Source organism: Caretta caretta, chromosome 5, assembly GCF_965140235.1.
Source record: "Caretta caretta isolate rCarCar2 chromosome 5, rCarCar1.hap1, whole genome shotgun sequence".
Lineage (NCBI taxonomy): Eukaryota > Metazoa > Chordata > Testudines > Cheloniidae > Caretta > Caretta caretta.
The window spans coordinates 58,768,346-58,792,151 of NC_134210.1; the positions used below are offsets into that span (position 1 = coordinate 58,768,346).

Sequence of the window (23,806 nt, forward strand, 5' to 3'; positions counted from 1 at the left end):
TAATAATCCACACTATTTTAATGAAGCTACACCAATTTACACCAACTGAAGATCTGGAACATAATCAATATTTGTTCATCTGCAGTTTTGAAAACATTAGAAAATACAGGATGAAGGAGTCAGACTTTCGGATTTAAATGGTTACTCCGCCAAACTATTGATATTGCAAAGCAAAGCCTAATCTTTCAGTACTGGCCTGAGAAAAGGATCATAGGTAGAGCAGCTCAGGATTCTGATTGAACACACCCTCAGCAGCTTCTGTTCTCAGGACTTCTGTGGAGCTCCTGGGAGAATGGAAATATGTCACAGGGTGGTGGAAACTCCATTAGGGCTGAGACCCATTTGAGTGTAAAGGGCCGAGGTAGAGTGGCAGGTGCAAATTACACATCCTCCACAGACCTGAGGAAGAGCTCTGTGTAGCTTGAAAGCTTGTCTCTCTCACCAACAGAAGTTAGTCCAATAAAAGATATTACCTCACCCACCTTGTCTCTCTAACCTCCTCCATATATTAATGGGGGTGAATTTGGCCAAGAGTTTTGAGTCATATATAGCTGCCTAATATACAGAAGTTTTAAGCCATATTAGTGCACCCTGCCACCACCCACTGACACCCACCAGTATGCATTTTAAGAGCCAATCCATGTTGGGTGGCTTGTTCTTTGGGATGACAGAGCGTATGTCGATGAGCGTACGTTAGACATGCTGTTCTGTACTGTATTGTTTGTTCCAGGGCACTCAGTAGATTATGGCAAATCCTTGGTAGCAGTTCCTGTGTATGACAGGCACATACAAGTAAAAGTATGCCTGTTCAAACTTTACCATAAGAAATCTTATTAAGAATAATGTATTAGAAACTGCCCCTTTGGTAACTTAGTTGTACACTTTTTAAAACTAGTTTAAGATGTTGTAATTCTCATCTGTATCAACTAAATAATAGCCAATTCCTAGTTTGAGAATTGTGGGAAAATGTATGATACAAAGCCCTGATTCTCATCACATTTAAACCAATGCAAATCTGGAGTAACTCCACAGAATGCAGTTGCAGTGGAGTAAAACCAGTGGGAGCAAGATGAATGTCAGGTCTCAAGTATTTGTGTTTCTCCTTTTTATTTTTTTGGCCATATTTGTGCCTGGTTGTTTTTCCATAAATCCACTTGCAATCTTATTAAGGTCCTGATTCAGCAAGGTACTTAAGCACATGCCTAACTTTTAACCATGTGAGTAGGCCGAAAGTCATTCATATAGATGTATGCATCCCTTCCAAAATGGGGCGGGGGCTGAGGGAAATAAAGCTATGTGCACCAAACTGGCAAGCCCTATATCTAAAGTCTCCTTCCTGATAAGCTGTACCTGCTGACTACAGTCCCACATGTAACCCCATTAAAAAAAATCCATACATAAAATGTGTCTTACGTCTTGAAAGGTAGCTTCAATTGCTTGTTTCATTGCAAAAGAAAAAAACCCCTCAGTAAGTTTAGGTTCATTTCGTTAAGATTTTCTATTCATGCATAATTGTTTTGGATTGCACCTCAGAACATTCATAGCTCTTGCATTAGTTTCTTCACCTGAGCAACTGAGAAATGGACTGTACATTTTATTCCTCTGGAGGACTAGTTATTGTTATAGCATAGCAACAGGAAAGGATTTTCTAAAATTAGCTCCACTATTTGTACTTCATTGATTTAATTTTGGCACACCAAAAGAAGTTGAAGACAAGAGGCTTATAATTATCAAGATAAAAATGTCACTGCACAGGAAATGGTGAATTGGCCAATCTCTCTTAAAGCTTTGCAAAGACCATTGGACTAGTGTCATCCATGTGATAAATGAGATAAGATGGGTAACTATGACTATACAAATACAGCAAAGGAGGGGAAGGACATATGGTAGGACTTCTTAGAAAACAATCTGAATTGCATAACTGAGAACAATTAAGCTAATAGTCAGAATTAACAGGATCAGTGATCCCTAACTAAATATAATGGAATAAATCAGTACACTGTCAGAGTACTAGTACTGAAGTATGGCTTAGGTAAGACCAGAAAACCACACAATTTGAAGATTTATACAGAACGGTTCTCTATTACTGTTGATTCTTTTAATTTTGTGGAAGAAAGAAGTCCCTCTTTCCTTTAAGAACAAAGAAACTTCCTTTGCATAAGATGAAAAAGAGAAGGATCTAGTATAGCTACTGAATGCAGTAAAATAGGACGGAAAGAGTTATTACAAAACTCAGCAAATAGAAAAATCTTTGCACAAATATTCAAATCCATTTTCAGCCATTTAGCATTTACTTTTGGAGAACATTTAACTGAATATGCAAGCAGTAATTTTTCTTTTGTCCTTTAATGAAATTCATACACTTTTTCTTTTGTTCCCTGATCGTACAACATATTGCTAATAATCAAAGGGAGAATTTTGAATTATGTAATCAAGATTTGTTCTTCATCGATTAGATATGTAAGACCAGGAAAATACCAAATAACTAACCAACAATACTTACATAACTAACCCACTCAGCACAAATTAAATACTTGATAGTAGAATTCACAGTTTGCTACTTGGATGAACTGAAAGCCAAGAATTTGGCTGAAGAAATTCACAAATATTTTTGAACAACAAATCCATTTGGTAATTTTGCAATCTCTTAACAGACCATCTGTAAACCAAAAAATGACTAAAATCATTGTATCAATTATTTGCCCAACTCTAGTTCGTATAGTATTTGAGATGAAGCAAAGAAAGCAAAGAAATAGGTCACCAAATGTACGACACAGAAGACTACCTATATGGATAGTATTAAGGCCTTATAAAGGGCTTGTCTACAGGGAGAAAAAGCCTGGAATAGCTACTGTAGAATATCTATTGCTGTATAACTATTTTGCGCCAACTCTCATGTGGATTCTTTGATTCTGCACTAAGGGTATATCTACACTGCAATAAAAACCCAGGGCTGGTCCGTGCCAGCTGGCTTGGGCTCCTGGGGCTGAGGCTGTGGGGCTGTTTCATTGCAGTGTAGACTTCTGGGCTCAGGTTGCAGCCTGAGCTCTGGGACCCTCCCACCTTGCAGAGTCCTAGAGCCCAGGCTCCAGCCCGAGTCAGCTGTCACAGGCCAGGCACTGGTATCTAATTGCTGCACAAAAGTACTCTAAGCCTTGGTCTACACTAGGAGTTGAGGTCGAATTTAGCGCGTTAAATCGATTTAACTCTGCACCCGTCCACACGATGAAGCCCTTTTTTTCAAGTTAAAGGGCTCTTAAAATCGATTTCCTTACTCCACCCCCACAAGGGGATTAGCACTGAAATCAGCCTTGCTGGGTCGAATTTGGGGTACTGTGGACACAATTAGACGGTATTGGCCCCCGGAGCTATCCCAGAGTGCTCCATTGTGACTGCTTTGGACAGCACTCTCAACTCAGACGCACTGGCCAGGTAGACAGGAAAAGGCCCGCGAACTTTTGAATTTCAATTTCCTGTTTGGCCAGCGTGGCAAGCTGCAGGTGACCATGCAGAGCTCATCAGCAGAGGTGACCATAATGGAGTCCCAGAATTGCAAAAAAGCTCCAGCATGGACCGAACGGGACGTACGGGATCTGATCGCTGTGTGGGGAGAGGAATCCATGCTATCAGAACTCCGTTCCAGTTTTCGACATGCCAAAACATTTGTCAAAATCTCCCAGGGCATGAAGGACAGAGGCCATAACAGGGACCCGAAGCAGTCCACGTGAAACTTAAGGAGCTGAGGCAAGCCTACCAGAAAACCAGAGAGGCGAACAGCCGCTCTGGGTCAGAGCCCCAAATGTGCCACTTCTATGATGAGCTGCATGCCATTTTAGGGGGTTCAGCCACCACTACCCCAGCCGTGTTGTTTGACTCCTTCAATGGAGATGGAGGCAACACAGAAGTAGGTTTTGGGGACGAGGAAGATGATGATGGTGATGAGGTTGTAGATAGCTCACAGCAAGCAAGCGGAGAAACCAGTTTTCCCGACAGCCAGGAACTGTTTCTTACCCTGGACCTGAAGCCAGTGCCCCCCGAACCCACCCAAGGCTGCCTCCCAGACCCGCCAGGCGGAGAAGGGACCTCTGGTGAGTGTACCTTTTAAAATACTATACATGGTTTAAAAGCAAGCATGTTTATTGATTAATTTGCCCTGGCATTCGCGGCTCTCCTGGATGTACTCCCAAAGCCTTTGCAAAAGGTTTCTGGGGAGGGCAGCCTTATTCCGTCCACCATGGTAGGACACTTTACCACTCCAGGCCAGTAGCACATACTCGGGAATCATTGTAGAACAAAACATTGCAATGTATGTTTGCTGGCATTCAAACAACATCCGTTCTTTATCTCTCTGTGTTATCCTCAGGAGAGTGATATCCTTCATGGTCACCTGGTTGAAATAGGGTGCTTTTCTTAAGGGGACATTCAGAGGTGCCCGTTCCTGCTGGGCTGTTTGCCTGTAGCTGAACAGAAATGTTCCCCGCTGTTAGCCACGGGGAGGGGGGAGGGATGAGGGGCTAGCCACGCAGTGGAGGGAGGCAAAATGTGACCTTGGAACAAAAGCACATGTGCTATGTATGTAATGTTAACAGCAAGGTTTACCATGAAAGAGTGTACCCATTGTTCTATAAAATGTGTCTTTTTAAATACATATGCATGCGAATATGCATGCGAAAGTTTCACAGCCACTGGGAATCATCCCAGACCTGCAAACTATACGGTCCCACCAGTCTGTGCTTGTTTCCCGAGCCCAGAATCAGCGTTCCACCGCATGAACCTGCCCCATTAGCACCATGATGCCCGCATTGCCAGGGCCCATGCTTTGAGAGAAGTCTGTGTCCATGTCCGCATCACTCTCGTCACCGCGCTGACATCGCCTACTCGCCCGTTTTCGCCTTGCCAGGTTCTGGCGCTGCATGTACTGCTGGATAATGTGTGTGGTGTTTAATGTGCTCCTAATTGCCAAGTGATCTGAGCGGGCTCCATGCTTGCTGTGGTATGGCGTCTGCACAGAAAAAAGGCGTGGAACGATTGTCTGCCATTGCTCTGACGGAGGAAGGGGCGACTGATGACATGGCTTACCGGGTTGGCTTACAGGGAATTAAAATCAACAAAGGGGGTGGCTTTGCGAGAAACAGAATGGCCCCCTCAAGGATAGAACTCAAAACCTCAAGGATAGAACTCAGAACTGGGTTTAGCAGGCTGTTGATTTCAAGGAGGGAGGGAGGAGAAAATGAATACAAAACAAATCTGGTCTATTTCTTGTTTTGATCCACTTCATCTATCTTTATACATCTTGCTGGCAGCAGACTGTGCAGTACGACCGCTAGCCATCGTCATCTCCTGGGTGCTCGTCAGAAGACGGTGCAGTATGACTGCTAGCCATTGTCTTCTGCTGGCTGCAGATTAAAAGATAGTACACTGCCGGTAGGACTGAATTGCCATGAAACGAAACTTAAAAGGGAAATGACTTGGCTGAATCACTCCCATCTTTGCCCAGGTGCCCCGACCTCATCGAGGTCGGTTAAAAGAGCACCCTGGACTATGTAGCCGATGGCTACCAGTCATACTGCACTGTCTGCTGCCAAAAGGCAATAAACTGTTGCTGTGTAGCAATGCAGTACCACGTCTGCCAGCACCCAGGAGACATAAGGTGATGGTTAGCTGAGCGGGCTCCATGCTTGCCGTGGTATGGTGTCTGCACAGGTAACTCAAGAAAAAAGGCGCAAAACGATTGTCTGCCATTGCTTTCACAGAGGGAGGGAGGGAAGGGGGGCCTGATGATATGTACCCAGAACCAACCATAACAATGTTTTAGCCCCATCAGGCACTGGGATTTCTACCCAGAATTCAAATGGGCGGCGGAGACTGCAGGAACTGTGGGATAGCTACCCATAGTGCAACGCTCCGGAAGTCAAGGATGCCTCGGTACTGTGGACACACTCTGCCGACTACATGCACTTAGAGCATTTGTGTGGGGACACACACAATCGACTATATAAAAACGCTTTCTTGAAAACCGACTTCTATAAATTCGACCTAATTTCATAGTGTAGACATACCCTTAGTAAATGATAAGAGTCTCCACCTGGGGAGTGAAGAATAGCTATTTAATTTCACATCCTGGCTATTTTGCACTACCTTCCCTGTGAAAGTAAAACAAAGTGGTTGGTGTTGGAAAATATCTTCTACACTATTGTACTTTTGCATGCTGCAAAATTTTAGCAGTTTGTTTGAGGTGTTTACTGTCTCATTTAGCTGTATTCTCAGGAGACCTCTAGTATGCTACTCGATCATTTTAGGTCAGAGATATTTTATATGTCCCTGGATTATTTTGTTTGATTATAATGAGCTGAACTTTAAAAAAACACTGGTTACCTTAATGATTGATGTGAACACATGCTTCAATTTATTTATTTATTTGCATTCTGTTTCTCAACTTTTTATACTAATTGCATTCCTCCTTTTTTTTTTTTTTGAGTTTTCCTCCCATGAGTTTTCCTCAATAGTTCATATAACCCAGAATCCTTACATATGTCTGCCTAGATGTATGCGGATTTCACCAGTTCCATTAATCCAACTGGAAGAGAATGGTCAAGCATTTGCTTTCTCAAACAGTAAAAATTCATCTCCACTATGTTTGGTGAAGAAGCAGAGGAAAAGGGAATCTGTTCACAAATACCAAGCATGCTTTCTATATTTCTCTACCCCAAACAGAGAACATTGACGTGCATTACCCCAACATGTGGGAAGACCATCAAAGTAAGCCAAAGGAAAAGAAAATTCAGTGAGATTCTCCTCATGAAGTTTCCTCCCAGTTCATCTGAAAAGTCAATGGGCCAGGTTAACTATTTACCACGAAAGAAAAATTATTCAGTCCTCAGACCAACTGATACCTTCACAGAAATCAGGATTCTTCTAGAGTCCAGAATAGTCTACACATAGACCATGTGTCTCTGTTTTGCTTCATGGCACTCTTTCTGTCATCTGTGCAGTATCTGTGATCTGAATTTCTTCACTGTCACTGTGTACATTACATTAAAATACAATTTGAATGACACTTCCTTATCAAGTTCATAAGCAGAACTGTAGAAGCAGCTTGCTGCATATCCTGTAAAAAGATACAGAGACACAGCTCAGGAGAGATCAGATTTTACAAAATTATGTGTCAGTGTTCCAGGTGAGTCTGTAGAAGCTCAGGAAAACCAGGTTTTTTCAGTGCAGAAACTGGCTTTATGTTGGGCTAACTTGGATGTATCTCCTTCCAGCAGGCTAATCTCAAGCTTAACCGAACCACAAAAATAACCCTACTTCCTGGGCAACTAACCTCTTCTGGTTATTTGAGGGGGGAAAAGGGGAACAAATATTGATGCTGAGGAAAACATAGATATGGATTCAAAAGTGTATAGTCTGCCTTTCTGAATGTTTTATTTGATGGAAAGGTTAATTATTCCTTAAACACTGCTGATTTAATGATCTGTGTTATTCCTTAGGCTATTAATTTCTGGTATGTCCTGGTGATGAATGATGAACACACACAGCGGCGCTATCTGCTTTTCTTCCTTTTGAGTTGGGGACTTCCAGCTTTCGTTGTGATTCTGCTATTAATTATCCTGCGAGGGGTCTATCATCAGAGCATGGCACAGATATATGGCCTGGTCTATGGCGATCTGTAAGTTTTTCCTCAAGAAAACATCAGTTGGTGATAGGATGTTGTGTATTTTTACTATATTTTCTTTAAATGTAGACCGTCTCATAACCTTATGGGTAAATCCGTTACTCACTTACATGGCTGTGGAGTTCCCTCATCAGCAGAGCCTCTTCGGTTCCACTGTGAAGTGTGTGGTGGTGATAATGTCTACTGGGCAGGAGAAAAAGGGGTCTGAACGTTTCTTCTCCTTCACCTTTAAAATATTTTTCTTCCTCAGATTACTAAAACTATTCCTTCTTAGAAGGTGAGATTATCATAACCAGGGTGTCAAATATATTTTCTAACATGTCTGTATTTGTGGGTCTGTAATACGCTGGTAAGTATTCTAAAATCTGGAGTATTCACAGTTTGAGCACTGCTGTGGACACTAAGCTAATATAGCCTGTCTCAGAACTGTATTTAACCTCAGCAAAATGATCTTAATTAAAACAACACTTATTCATAAGACTCAAAATGTCTGTCTCCCAAAGGTGATGACAGAAGGGTGAAACATTATTTTTTCAAAGCCAAATCATATTTTTTAGTAAGCTATTTCAGGATGTGAAGTTATTGTGAAATACCAGGCCTGCCCCAGGTGCTTACTCACTACATGCCATAATTGCATGCTTATTGCATAAGAAGGCATAAATACACAGCTGCTTCTTAGAATAATACAAAGCATGTGCTAGTTTCTCTGTTCTTCTGTAACCCACCACAACTCTTGGTACAGTGTCTCAAGTACGAATGCCATTTCTTGACATATGAGTGATAATCCCATTCAGGGTTACTGAAAAGCAGACTCTTTATGTACAATTCTGAGGTTAGGTCAAAGGAGGAAAGAAAACATAAGAGCACATCCATCTTCTGTACAAGAGAAAGATATTAACCGTACATTGTGTTCCACTCAGTTGCAATGCAGCAAAATGCATAGGTTGGGTTGGAAATGTAGCCATTCGTAATAACTGAGCATCTCTCAAAGTGACTTTTTATTTTGAAAACAAAGATTACAGTGAGAAGTTTAACTGATGTTAGCATTGGACTCCTCTCTTCTGTTGTGTGTATTGGCACTTAGATAAAATGATAACAAGTGGTTTAGGAATATAATAAATATGGTTCTGCATTGCACAGAATTGTTCCTTTGTGGCCAAATGCTCCACCTTCTCAGTGGGCAAAGAAGGCCCACTACGCATCAGAATTGGATTGTTCTACTGGTCATTGTGGTCAGACTATGGAGTGGTGGCAACTCATGCTGTGAAACATTGTTTCATGGTGTCTGTCTTTAGGTAAGCAGTCACAATTCCCTCAAAAACAAGAAGAAACCCAAGGCTGAATAAGTAAATGAAGCTGAGTTACTCGCATGTTTGTTCCAGACGTAACCTAAAGATCTTTTCCAACATGTTATTAGAGCTGGGCAAATGCTGGGGAGGATGTTCTGCAAGTATTCATCAGAATTTAAAAATGAATTTACTTCGAATTTTGGACCTTTTTTTTTTCTATGAACATTCAGTGGAGTTAGTTGTACCTACATAGATGCTTCCAGGAAATGAATTTGAAACTTACTATAGCAAACTAACAGATTTCCCCAAACCCACTGTCAAAATACAAGCAGAGAAGTAGTTAAATGAGCCAGACAAGGTTCTGATTGCACCCTTCACAAATAGAGGCTGCACATATAGATGCAATTACAACAAGCAAATCTTCATGAAGAAAAGTAAGGGTTTTAGCCTTTTATGACCTTACTTACGTCATACTGACAGAATTATTACCCCAAGGTTTCTTAAGAAGCCCTTTTTATTTTTCTGTTGTAGAATATATGTAGTTTTGCGAATACCCTAGAAGCTCACTGAGTCAAGGTAGGTCTGAAGGATTTCTCTGCTAACATGCAAAGCCTACAGTGACTATGAGGGGTATTCTGGCTTAGCTAATGTTAGTATTGTGGAGGGGTATCTGAGAAGATTTTTCATAAATACTGCACTTGTTAAATATTACACTCATAAATTATTTTAAAGGTTGTTGTTGTTACTTTATATAAAGAAGCCTCTCAAGGCCAGAAAGAAGGAAGGGGGCTGGGATGAGATATGTAATTTAATTTGTTTACTTTGAACCAGAATGTAGAAGAGGATAAAATGATGACATTTCCAAAGCCAGGGTCATTACATAATAACTCCAGCATCAGTGACAGAAATACAATATGGCTCCAGTGCTCTGCTCAAATAAGCTAATTTCCCATGAGAGCTGGAAGATTGGTTAAAATAATAAAAGTAACAGAGCCTGTATCTTAGCTCTCTTCTAAGTGATCGCTCCTTCGGGACCCTCAACTCTAAAGGGAACTGGGTTCCTGCAATGACTAAAGAGCTCCATTATTCTTAACAAGAGTGCCATTGGCTTGATTAATGTTGATTAATGAGCAGTTGAGTGATTACATGGAGGGAACCTACGTTTAATGCCAAACATTAATATGTGGACGTAGTAATTCATATGAGATAATAGGAGAGTGGCCCCTTCCTTGTATTACAGTCTACACACACACAGACAAATATGTATATTTTAAATGACACGCTATCTCACATGCAGTAACAGACATTGTTCTTTGATATGGTAACCTACTGCATGCAGAAGGTGGCAAAAGGATCTTTTCTGTGTATATGATCTCATGAACCAGATATACGGTATGCAATATTGAACTCTTCCCATGGATAAGAAAAGAGAAGAAGATGGTTACATGCATAGTGGTATGCTAGTGTTCACCACAGTATAAGTAAATATGATACCCTCTCTATTTTTAAACAAGGGACATGTAGTACAGCAGATGATCTGGTACTTATCAGGAAGTAGAGGGAGGCTTTAACAGCTGGTGAGGGCAATGTGAGGGGGGTCGTATGGATGAGCTTGCAGGGAGATTGGTCAAATGGGAAGGAGGTTGGTATGCTAGTTGAAGGCAGAGGGAAGGTTTGTTTACTGGCATATGTCAAATTGAAGGTTTACATCTGTGGAGCAGTACTGGAGTTTAGCAGGAAGGGGTTCAGGCAGTGGAAGAGCATGTCATCTTGGCTTAGAGGCTGGAAGGGTTGTGAAGAGAAGAGGGAGGGTTCATCATCTAACAGTAAATCAGAGTAGGTACCTTGACAATTGTTGCCCTCCCCTTCCCAAAAATAAATAACAAGTATTACTTCTCAGGCTTCTTATTTGCGTTTGAAAAAAGTCAGGTCCTAATGATCCCAAATGCATGTTTGCATAATTTGTGTTTGTAGTAACCAGAGGCCTGATCATGCCCCTGAAATCTGAGTGTGGAAGTGTCATAGAATCATATAAATGTAGGGCTGGAAGGGACCTCGAGATGTTATCCAGTCCTCCCCCATGTGCTGAGACAAGACCAAGTGTACCTCGATCATCCCTGAGGAGTGTTTGTTCTTAAAAACCTCTAAAAACAGAAATTCTGTGACCACCTTCAGAGCCTATTCCTGTACTTACCTTTCCATATGGTTAGGAAGTTTTTCCTAAAGTCTATCCTAAATCTCCCTTGCTGCAGATTAAGCGTATTATTTGTCCCATCTTCAGTGGACATGGAGAAACAATTGCTTACCATCCTCTTTATAACATATTTGAAGACTGTCAGGTCCCCCCGTCTTCTTTTCTCAAGGCTAAGCATGCCCAGTTTTTTTTTTAACCTTTCCTGATAGGTCAACTTAAACTTTTTCTCATTTTTGATGCTTTCCTGCATTTTGTCCATATCTTTCTTAAAATGTGGTACCCAAAACTGGACACAGTAGTCCAGCTGCGACCTCAGTATTGCCAAGTAGTCTGGGACAGTTGCCTTGTGTGTCTTACATACGATCCTCCTGTTAATACATCCCAGAATGATGTTAGCCTTTCTAACAACTGCATCACACTGTTGACTTATATTCAGTTTGTGATCCATTATAATCCCTGCATCTTTCTCTGCAGTATTACCCCCTAGACAGTCACATCATTCTTTTGTATTTATGCATTTGATTTTTTCCTCCTTAAGTGTAGTACTTTGCACTTGTCTTTATTGAATATCATTTGTTGACTTCAGACCAATTCTCCAATTTGTCAAGGTCATTTTGAATTCTTATCCTGAGCTCCAAAGTGCCAACAACCCATCCCAGTTTGATGTCATCTGAAAATTTTATGTGTATACTCTCCACGCCATTATCCAAGTCATTAATGAAAATATTGAATAGTACGAGACCCAAGATCAACCCCATGGTACTCTATTAGATACTCCCCCCCAGTTTGACAGTGACCATTAATAACTGCACTTTGAGTATGGTTTTTCAATCAATTGTGCACCCACCATATAGTAATTTCATCTAGACCATATTTCTGTAGTTTACTTATGAAACTGTCATGTAGGACTGTGTCAAAAGCCTTATTAAAACCAAAATGTATAGTGTCTACTGCTTCCCCCTGTTCCACTAGGTCAGTAACCCAGTCAAAGAAGGAAATTAGGTGGTTTTAGGTGGTTGCAAATTGATGGTTTAATAATTTCAAGATATTGAAGTTAGGCTGACTGGTTTATAGTTTCCTGAGTCACCTTTGTTTGCCCTTCTGCAATCCTATGGAACCTCACCCATTCTCCATGGGTTCTCAAGATAATCACTAACAGTCCCAAGATTTCTTCAGCTGGAGTGAATTTCATCTGACCTTCCTAATGTGAATATATCTAACTTATCTAAATATTATTTAACCTGTTCTTTTCCTATTTTGTCTTGTGTTCCTTGCCTCGTGTTGTTAATATTAATTGTGTTGAGTATCTGTTCACCATTAATCTTTTTAGTGAAGACTGAAGCAAAATAGGTATTAAACACCCTTTCTTGTGCATTTGATTTTTTCCTCCTTAAGTGTAGTACTTTGCATTTGGTGTCACCCTTTCTTGGTGTCATCAGTTGTTAGCTCTCCTTCCCAGCTAAGTAGAGGACGTATGCTTTACTTTGTCTTCTCTTGCTCCTAATCTATATATAGAACCTCTTCTTATTGCCTTTTTTGTCCCTTGCAAGGTGTAGCTATTTTGCACCTTGGTCTGTCTGATTTTGTCTGTACATTTTGTCTGTACAATTTTGCTATTCTTTTGTACCCCTCCTTAGCCATTTGTCCATGTTTCCACTATTTGTAGGATTCATTTTGACTTTCAGGTCATTAAAGAGCTCCTGATGTAGCCATATTAGCCTCTAACTATTCTTCCCATCTTTACTTTACACTGGGATAGTTTGCTGTTGCTTTAATATTGTCTCTGTGAGAAACTGCCAGCTCTCCTGAACTCCTTTTCACCTTAGTTTTCTTCCCATGGGACTTTACCTACCAGTTCTCTGAGTTTGTTACCATCTGCTTTTTTGAAGTCCATTGTCCTTTTTCTGCTGCTCTCATGCCTTCCTTTCTTTAGAATCATGAAATCTATCTTTTTTAAAATCCCTTGCACCCAAATTGCCTTCCACCTTTAGATTCACTACCAGTTCCTCCCCGTTAGTCCTCAGTGTGCAGATATCTCCCTCCGATGCAGGGTCAGCTGCCTCCACATTTCTGTCAGACCATCTAGCCTATCTCTTTGCTTTTGTAGGTCCTAGGTAGAGAAATGCTAAGTCTAGCCTTGTGAATGTTTCCAGTAATAATTTTGTTTCAATTTCTAATATATATTTTAAGTTTCTGTCCTTGTCCACAGAACACTTATGTCTTAGAGAGGAAATATGGTCCAGTGGTCAGGGTACTAGTTGGTGATTTGAGACAACTGGGTTAAGTTTCCCCCTCTGCCACAGACTTTCTATGTGATCTTTAGCAACTATTTTAGGGTCAGATTTTCAAAGGTATTTAGGCAGATAGTCGCCTAGTGGAATTTTCAAAAGTGTATAGGCACCTAACTCCAGTTAAATCCATTGACATATTTTTGGTGTGTGTCTCCAAAATTGTATAGTTCCAGTTAACAAAGTGTATAGCATCAGAAGCAGGGAAATCAGTAGGAAGACGCTTTAGAACAATGCAATCTAAATAGAGGGACTGCAAGGAGAGGCGCAAAACCACAGATGGAGGCAGGGATGAGAAGAGAGACAAAGCAGAAGAGAGAATTTATTCTGGTGGTCTGCACCCCTACCTCCCAAATACACTAGTGGTTATTCCAAGGAATAAAGTCAGATGTGCTTATTCAGCGTTTATATTTAGAGGGTTTACATCACAGGATTTTACTGGCTCCAAGCAGCTCTCAGTTTGGAAACCGCAACAGGTACAGTTATAAAACCACAAACTGCCAAATGACTTGGGACTGGAAACTAATCAGTCATTTATATAGGAAGTTCTGTTTTGTCATTTTGGCTGAAAACTGAAATAGCCAAACACCTAATTAGTTAATCAAAAAGAGTTCACCTGGCATCTCAGACAAGGCATCTGAGAGTGAAGCAGCTATTTTCCCCCCACCTCTCTCCCGTGTACACAAATAAATAAATAAACCCTATTTATAATGCTGTTCCCCTGCCAATAAACTTCTCTAGTAATTTCTTATGGAAAAACGTAAAAACCAAGGCCCCACTCCCTCAAGTAGCTTCAAAACTGTGGGCCCTTGTCCTGCAAAGGGTCCCAGTGAAGTCAGTGAAACTCCATGCAGGCACAGGGTTCAGCACTCACCTGCCTGCTCAGAGGATCAGTGCCCAAAGTAACAGTTATGAATAAGAACTGGTTTTGCTAAATATGAGTTTGAAGGGTTTTTTTTATTTCCAAATTCTCTAGATTTCTTTCTAAAGATTTCCTTTAGACCAGTGGGTACGGGTGCTAGAGAGAGTTGGTGTGTGACACTGACTGCTAACGTTGTAGACAATGGGTGAGATTTTCAAACACTCCCAAAGTGAGTTAGGAGCACAAGTACCATTTAAGGTAGTTTCAGTGGTAGCACAATGGTAACATTTTGATATAGGAGAAGGACCCAGCTGGATCTTTCCACAAATATAATCATATATATATATATATATATATATGTCATCTTTTCTCATGTCCCTGCATCTAAGGGATTGAAGCAGGTGTGCAACAAGCAAGTGTGATGGATCTGCAAAGCAGGGGACTACAGATAAAGGGAGAAGAGGAAAGATCCTGAACCAGGAAGTGTCCAGACTCTGTTTGGGAGTGAGAGCCGCGTGGGAGCAGGGAGCTGGAGAGACGGCCCAGGAACTATGAACAAAGCTGTGTGTGGAACATGATGCTGTGACTGCCGGATATCACAGCTGGGTGCAGGTCTATATGGGACCTGTGGGGAAGCAGCAGCAGCTGGGCAGGGAACCAGTGCGAAGGGGCACCAGTGAGAGACACTTACTGAGTCTGGCTTGGAAACCCAAAAATGCTTATTTGCCTGAGTGAAGACTGGACTGGAGAGGGCACTCCAGGCACTAGGCAGGAAAAGCCCTGCCTCTCAATTGGACTGCCAGGGACCCAGGAACTATTACTGCTTACTTTGGACCGCAACCGTTTAAACCTCTGTACTGAGGGTATTTGTAACCTTTTCTACCACCCCAGTGAAAATAGAGGTACCCCAATAATTACACAAGCCAGCATGACTTGCCAGTAGGTCAGCAGACAATGCAAATCAACACAGACTTCCAAGCCTCCAGGGAATGGAGGGCTCATGATAAGATTAAAAACAAAAACAAAAGAGGCCCAAGCCTCTACCACAATGTACATGCAGGAGGGAAAACTAGACAAATAATACAAATATATTCACCTGATTCCTAGCTGGTGTAAAAAAAGTTATACCTTTCCATCAGGAACTTTTGTCACTAATGTTACCAGTTTGGCTTTTGGATCAGTTCTAATTCACAACATGCTAAAATTTTGCAAATATATCCGCTAGTATTCCTTTTACTTATATACAGCCACCGTATCCTGAAATTGTTTAAAAAAAAAAAAATCAAGTGAATCTTTTTTTTTTTTAAACTGGGTTTGATCCCTTTCATTTCCTCAAGCGCCCCTTTTTCATGTAGCTCACATAAGAAGTCTTACTAACATGTTCATAGGGTCAGGGAGAATGGATATTTGCATGGAATACCTGAAAGAATGGAGACACGTGGAAGTAACTTGCAACACTACACGTGCACTCATTTCCTCAGTAAAAATGTTGACTACACTTGGGTTGTTGTTGTTTTTAGAAGGAGACAGTATTGGCCCAAGTGTACAACTCTTGCGTTGCTGAGCACTTATGACACTAATCTCTTTGACTTCAACTTCAGCTTGGGCGGTTTGCGTGCTCTTGGTGCCATGGTATAACATGAAGAGAGAGTTGGTGTCTCAGAGTCACAGGTCTCAAAGCATGAAGAATTTGAGCTAGAACCAACAACTTTGTTGATACCTAGCCATTTTCACCTTGTTCTGAAATCAGTGAAAAGTTAACATGTGCCAGGTATGCGAAGCATCCACCATACCAATCTGTTTCAGACATAAGGCTGAGAGTGCTGTAATCTTTCTGGGTCTGAGCCATGAGAAATAGCTGTATTATACTTACATTTTTCACATTGAATCAGGTTAGCATCATTGAAGTTTAAAAAATGTATATTTGTATTTAATTATAAATTGCTTCAAGATCCTCAGAAGAGAGTTGCTGTATAAATGCAAATTGGCATTATTTGTTTATTAGACTGCATTATCTGAGAAGAGCTGGGAATAAGAAGTCTTTTTCCAGTTCAGCAGGAGTACATGAAAATATTTCTGTATTTTTTCCTTCCATCATAACTGCCATTTCTGCTAACACAGCAAATTATATACACAACATTCCTTAGCGTCTCACCTGTTTACTCCTGCTCTGCGAAGCTGTCTGTCTCTTCTCTTATTACAGTATATTTCTTCTTCATTGTAGATGACACTCTCACTTCTTGTTTCTGCTGCTGGGTTTGCGCTCTGTCATGGGTTTTCCTCCCTTCCTGCAGTCTCTCCTCACTTAAAGCTATTGAATTGCCATGTCTAGGAGAGATTTAGCCAAGCATGTAAAGAATGATGTGTGGAGTATAGAGAGTGAAGGATTTATTATATTATATTTTTGGCCATATGATGTAGTGAACAATGCAAGACCTCAAGAGCAAAGTTTTTTTTTTACTAATATGTAAGCTTCGTGGTAGCAGAGATCATCTTTCTGTTCTGTGTTTGTACAACAGTGTATGAATGGGACTCTAGATGCTACCACAATACAAATAATAAATAATGATACAAGTAAGCTCTATACAAAATTGCCAACTAAAATTCCTCTTTTAAGGGAGAATACTGCCCTCTTGCCCATAGTCACTGAGGGCCCATCCCACAGCAGAAATTTTGGGGGCAGGTTTGATGGATCTATGGCTCTGCAGACCCAGTGGCTATTCTTCCCTCATAGACAGGGAAGGCCACAAGCAGTACAGAGGCTGTTAGAGCTCTGAGCTTATAGGGGCAGGAACAGAGTGGCTGTCCTTCTGTTCTGTTGTCTAGAAAAGTGTTTCACAGTGACCAGTCCTTGGACCGGTGCCGGTCCATGGCAGCTTCCTTCTCGGTCCCTGAGATTTCCCTGATATAGTTTAGGAAGGCAGCAAGCCTGTCTCTGGTATCAAAAATATTGAGAAACACCGGTCTAGGGGAGAGATTCCTCCTCTTAACCTCCATAGATTTCCTCTGATCCGAGTCCCTATACTTGGGCCTGGCACAGAATATGGGGTATCCCCCATAGTGTATAGCATGCAAGGCCAGTTGTACTGTTATCTGTGAAGAAGAGAGTCCTCAATAAAGTTCTAGGAACTGCCTCAGTAGTGGGTCAAGTGCATAGCTCCAGAATGTAAGTACAGTGAGCCTGTGAGTCCATCTAGTTCTTGGTAGAGTTCAATAGAAAGCATAGTAAGAAACACCTAAGCAAAGGTGAGGAGGAGAGAGTCTTGGCATAGCAAGGGGACTGTGGAGGAGAATACAATAGGGAGAGCATGGTTTTATTTGCATACTATATTCTGCATAGCTCCAGAATGTAAGTACATTGAGCCTGTGAGTCCATCTAGTTGTTGGTAGAGTTCAGTAGAATGCATAGTAGGAGACAATTCTGGGGCTCTACTCCCATCAGTGTTGTGGTGACAGACATATAAAGAGGAAAACTTCTATGGTTTATATAGTCACCAAACCCACAAATGGACTTATAATTCTCCTACTCAAAATGTCTGTCCTTTATTTTATATGGTACATTCATCTGCACCCTTCTCCGGAGCATATTCCCTCTTTTTTTCCCTCTTCCTTTTGCTCCTTTTGTCCCACCTTCTTCCATTGTTGCTCTCCTTTCTCTTCAAATTGCCATTGGAGCAGCTGAAGCACTGTTCATGCAAGTGGTGCTCACACAACTGAGCAACACCCAAGTTTCTGGTTCCAAAGCCAAGTGCCAGATGAGCTGATGAGGTTGAAACAGTAGTGAAAGGAAATCTATAACATATATAAATCTTATTTGATTTCTTGTAATTCACTGATATGACTTCACATCTGTAAATTATATAGTGCCAAATATATGTCAAAATGTAATAGCTATATTTGCATGAATCAGTGTGTGTTTAACTCTTGACAGTCAATGTCTAATACTCCTGGGCCAAATTCTACCCTATGTTCCCCCACATAGCATATGTTAACAGAGGACAGAATCTTGCCAGCTATGTACAGTTGTTTGTATACTATTGCCTTAATTCCTCCAGTATCTTCATTAAAGTTGCATGTTCTGCTACCCACTGCTAAGGCTAATGTAAAGATATCTGCTAAATTTGACCATTTTAATTACCTTTTATTTATCCCTTCATTACTAGTGTATGTTTTCAATGAAGAAAAATTAATTCTTTCTGAGTGCTTTTTATATTTTTGTTAATATTTACTGTTCATGCTAAGCAAATGTTAGCGCATCAGAAACAGGCATGAATCAGTGGGTTGTGCCCCTAGTGTGTTTTGAAAAAGTTAGCTTATTGTGGTAATGGAATTTTGAAGAGCGCAAATGGAGAAAAGGATATTTTTAAAGGGTGAAAGCCCCACTTAGTTTTAGATACTGAATAAGACAAAAATTTAATTTTGAAAGGTTGTAATATAAGATCTTTATGGATAGTGGTTTCACCCTGAATTATGTCATGACTCCATATTGGGTAGTCTCTAAGGTGCCACAAGTACTCCTTTTCTTTTTGCAAATACAGACTAAAATGGCTGTTACTCTGAAACATATCTGACTGAGCCTCTCTCTGGATCCCTGCACCCATGCAGAGACCCATTGACTTCATTGGAGATTTTGCTGGACCAGGGATCAACCCGCATAGAACATGTTGCAGGAGGTGGGGCCAGTAGACATGGGGAGGGCTTCTTAGGTTATATCTTCACTACACATTAAGCCTGGGTTCTGACTCAGGTTTGAGCCCAATCCCCACTCCAATCCATACACAAATCAGTCTGTCTAGGGTCAGGAAGCATTCAGGATGGGATCCTAGGGCCCTGCTAGGGGGATGAATCATAGAATATCAGGGTTGGAAGGGACCTCAGGTCATCTTGTCCAACCTCCTGCTCAAACCAGGACCAAAACCCAATTTTTGCCCTAGACCCCTAAATGGCCCCCTCAAGGATTGAACTCACAACCGTGGGTTTAACAGGCCAATGCTCAAACCACTGAGCTATCCCTCCCCCCATGATGAGTCAGTGCCTGAGTCCCACTGAAACTCAGGTCCAAGCCCTGTCATTTTGCAGCGTGGGCACAGCTCAAGCTGAAGATCCAAGTCAGAAGGTCCGTATAGTGCAGTATGGATGCATTAGCATAGCTGTGAGACCCCCCCAGGTTCACAATGCAGTGTGGATGATCAAGCGTAGGCTTGGGAACACTGATTCCACAAGCTCAGGTCTCACAACCTGGAATTATAATGCAGTGTAGACATATGCTTTGGTTTCACGTATAATTTATATTCAGTTCCCATTCTAGTGGCCAGAGAAATAAACAGAATAGTCTCTGCTAACTTGTGATCCATAATTAGCAGAAGAAAACCTGTTGCCACCACACAGTCTTGAACTGGGTTGAAATAGGATTGCACAGATGCATTCCAAAAGTCCAACCTATTCTCTGAAAGAGAACCAACCCATTTGGAATGGCCCTCACTTGGTGTGGTGAAGTGGACTTATAGTAATAATTATGTAACGCTTTTCAGTAGATCTCGAAGCACGTCACAATCTTTAATGTATTTATCCTCACAACTCCCTTGTGAGGTTCGGCTGTGCTATTGTCCCCATTTCACAACTGGGAACTGAGGCACAGAGATACTGTGTGACTTACCCAAGATCACACAGGAGATCTGTGGTGAAGCAAGTAGTTGAACCTGATCTTCCCTTAGTGTTTGAACCATCCAGTCAACTTGACCTATAGGGAAGGTATATTCAAAGTCTTCGATTTTGACATCTGTACTGGCAACGTGCTATGAGCCAGAGCAGTGTGTATAAATACATGTATTTTTCTGTACTCCCTGAAAGGACTCATAGAGATTGCTTGAGCTCTACCACCACAGCATATTACCGTATCCTACAGCAGGTCAGTTTTGCCCTCTCCCTTCAGTTACTGGAAGCATATGGGCACAGGCTGTGTTTATCACTACAGCCGGCTGCACTTTTGGGAACCTGATTCCAAGGGGCTCAAACACAGCCCTGTATATGTCCTGTCTGTGTGACAAAACCAGACATTTAAAACCCTAGCACAGTCATGACACCTCTAACAAAGGAACACAGCTTTATCAAACTGGCTTTCACAAGCAGTTGTAAGAGTTAGGAGAGTATAGACAGGGTCACCATGTTCAACATAAGGATTGCAAAGCAATAGTTTTCAGCACACTTTTCTAGCATTTATAACACTACAGCCAACAGAGATCTTAGCAGGTGAGACAAAACATTCAAATAACAAAAGTGAAGGTGCTAAGTTCAGTGTTGGAGAAAAAAGCAACGAGAGCCCTGTGGCCTGATAATTCCTCTTTTCTTTTTTTTTTTTTTTAATTTAAATTCCTTTCTGGTTGCAGACAGTGAAGGTGAGCTTGATTTAATGTTTAACAGTTTGCATATGGAAACGTGTCCTTTTCTAGCCTATACTTATATTAAAATGCTCCATGTGAAGAGCAGATAGATAGCAGTGCTGTAATCAAAAGACAAATGTGTCTGTCATAAAAGACAGCAGCAGGGAACAATTTTCTTGAACATGGGATCATGTAAGGAATACAAAATTAAGAAATGTCACAAAAATAACCTTAAATAATAGCTCTTCATTTCATAGCTATTTCTAATTAATGACATGGGTGGGGAAAGAACAGTAGATGCCAACAACAGTAGTATCATTCATTAAAATTCTAATTTAATTTTATAACGTTCCCTTTCTAACATGTTTCAGGACACAAATGAAAATGTGTACATACAAGGTTTGCTTCTTATCTAAATAGAAGCAAAAGGAAAGGGGATTCCCTTCCCCTAAGCTATACTTCCAGCACATATTTAAGAAAAGAGATAAGCCAGTGCAGCATCTGTGGAATGACATAGCCATGACTCAAGCCATGCAAGGCTTTATAGATCAGTCAGTACCTGAGTTGTAGGTGGCTGGTGAATTAGTGCAACAGGTTCACAAGACCCACCTGTAAGAAACGGTGTAAGACTAAGACCCTGCTGCTTCATCATAACCAAAATGGCATTCAGAGCATAAGGTGCATTCCTCTGCTCTCCCTATCCCAGTCCTAAAATTAAAAAAAACAAAAACAAAGCAAAAAACCCAACCTATCCCGAGCACAGCTTAAACCATTAAGAAGAGTCAGGGATTCCATGAAATCTACTAAGGACATTGTTATTGACAATTTATTTTATGTGAAAGGCATTTGGATTCTGCACTGATGGGCAGAAGTACAAAACCCTGAGGTAGGTGGATAGATACGTTCATTACTCTGAAAATGAGATCAAGGCAGTACCAAAGAGATTAATGAAAATGCCAACAGCAGTCTTTCAAAAGTACTGTTCTGTGTTTGTGTTTTTCCTTGGGTAATATTTTCCCATAATTGCTGCTCACTGGAAAGTTTCCCAGTACAGGGCTAAAGTGCATGAGTATGTGTGTTAATAAAGAATCTTTTATTTTCTTTGGACAGTGGGTCTCTAATACCCATATTGTGTTGATGCCTTCTTGGTATTTTGTTTCAAAGAAGAAAACCCTCAATGTAAAATGCATTAGTGAAAGGTTTTGTAGGTGATATAATGAGAAGATTGAAATACAGAGGACTGAGTTGTAATACCCTAGCTGAGGATTTGGGATCTGACTCATTAGGGAAAAGCAGAGCATTGTTAAATTGTTGGGTTTTTTTTTTCCTCTTGCAGTTGATCTGTACATAAACAGCATCTATGGTAGAGGTAAACAAGGAAACTTGCTTTTTCCCTTGTTGCACAATAAAACGACTAACTTATTGACAAGGATGTTCGTGTGAATACTTACTCAAAATGAATCTTCTAAGAAGCCTGTTCTTTAACATTTCAAAGCAATATCCTGGCGCTTTACTTCATTTGTTTGTTTCTGTTTTCTGTGTTTCAGATTCTTCTACCCTTTCTCATATTGAGTAGATAAGGTGGGTGCAATGTTGTTTTTTACTGGACCAACTTCTGTTGGTGAGAGAGACAAGCTTTTGAGCTGCACAGAGCTCTTCTTCGGGTAGTAATATTGAGTAGTAATTTTCTCTGTGAGTTAGCCCCCTTGATTAACATGGGGCTATTAGAGGAGTAATGCACTACTTAATGTAAGTGTGGCAATATATAGCCCATGATACAGGCCAAAGCACACCATCCAATTTTTAGAAGAAAACCCCATTGACATAAATAGGGATTTTTGCTTAAAAAGTTATGAAAAGTATGATTATTAAACTGAAGACTTTGGTTTGATCCACCTGTGGATAAGGGATAAGATATCCCTTTCTGGTTCTTACCTTTTCATTTAGACTGCTCCAGGAGTATTTACTTTTTTGTTTGTATGATTTTTTTTCTTAGCTCTTTTTGTTCATTAAAAGAAACCGAAATAAAATAAAACTGGGTAATGGGTAAGTGGGTTATTTCCATTGCATGTAGTCCAGGAAAAATGCAATTGTAAAACACTTTACAATTAAGTGTCACACTTTAGTCTTGGATCCAGGGTGTTGTCTGCTATTATTATACTTAAGGAGTTAATTGCCCTGCTGCTTTGCAAATTAGAGTGAAAAATGCTTGGGGGCCTGACTGATCTCATTTATGCTCATTTTAAACTGGTCTAACTCCACCAAATGCCAGGGTAACTGCCAATGTAATTAATAGTAAAATTTAGTTAATAGCAATTTATAAAATATAAATGAGAGAGGAATCAGGCTCTTTTATATCAATTTTTTTTTATCATGGTGATTAGAGGAAAGTTACTTGAACCAGATTACTCTTACAGTTCTGAACCAAATGAGGCAACTGTAAATGACAGGTTTCAGAGTAGCAGCCATGTTAGTCTGTAGCCGCAAAAAGAAAAGGAGTACTTGTGGCACCTTAGAGATTAACAAATTTATTTGAGCATAAGCTTTCGTGATGCATCCGATGAAGTGAGCTGTAGCTCACGAAAGCTTATGCTTAAATAAATGTGTTAGTCTCTAAGGTGCCACAAGTCCTCCTTTTCTTTTAACTGTAAATGAGTTGCATTCTGGGAAGCAGTGTTAGATTACAGAAGTCTCAAAATGTAGTTGAGTAAAGAGGGTTACATAGGTTTCAGAGTAACAGCCGTGTTAGTCTGTATTCGCAAAAAGAAAAGGAGGACTTGTGGCACCTTAGAGACTAACACATTTATTTGAGCATAAGCTTTCGTGAGCTACAGCTCACTTCATCGGATGCATGTGGAAAGTGTAGAAGATCTTTTTATACACACAAAGCATGAAAAAAGGTATTTTTTCATGCTTTGTGTGTATAAAAAGATCTTCTACACTTTCCACAGTATGCATCCGATGAAGTGAGCTGTAGCTCACAAAAGCTTATGCTCAAATAAATTGGTTAGTCTCTAAGGTGCCACAAGTCCTCCTTTTCTTTTTGAGGGTTACATATTCATTCCACAGCTGTTTTAAACTGGAGATTTGTGGGCAAATTTTATGATTCATATGAAAT

General features: G+C 40.6%; 1 protein-coding gene across 6 annotated transcripts in view; it reads left to right on the forward strand.

Annotated features, from left to right (window-relative positions):
• ADGRV1 (adhesion G protein-coupled receptor V1) overlaps window positions 1–23,806 on the forward strand; it is a 416,951-nt gene that overhangs the window by 300,632 nt on the left and 92,513 nt on the right. For 4 of the 6 annotated variants that reach the window (XM_075128566.1, XM_048851004.2, XM_075128567.1 and 1 more), the window contains one exon: window positions 7,491–7,669. In XM_075128566.1, the coding sequence (XP_074984667.1) occupies window positions 7,491–7,669 (179 nt within the window). Of the gene's footprint in view, window positions 1–7,490; window positions 7,670–22,235; window positions 22,270–23,806 lie in introns of those variants that run through there. The other 2 variants (XM_075128569.1, XM_075128570.1) reach the window with 2 other exon arrangements.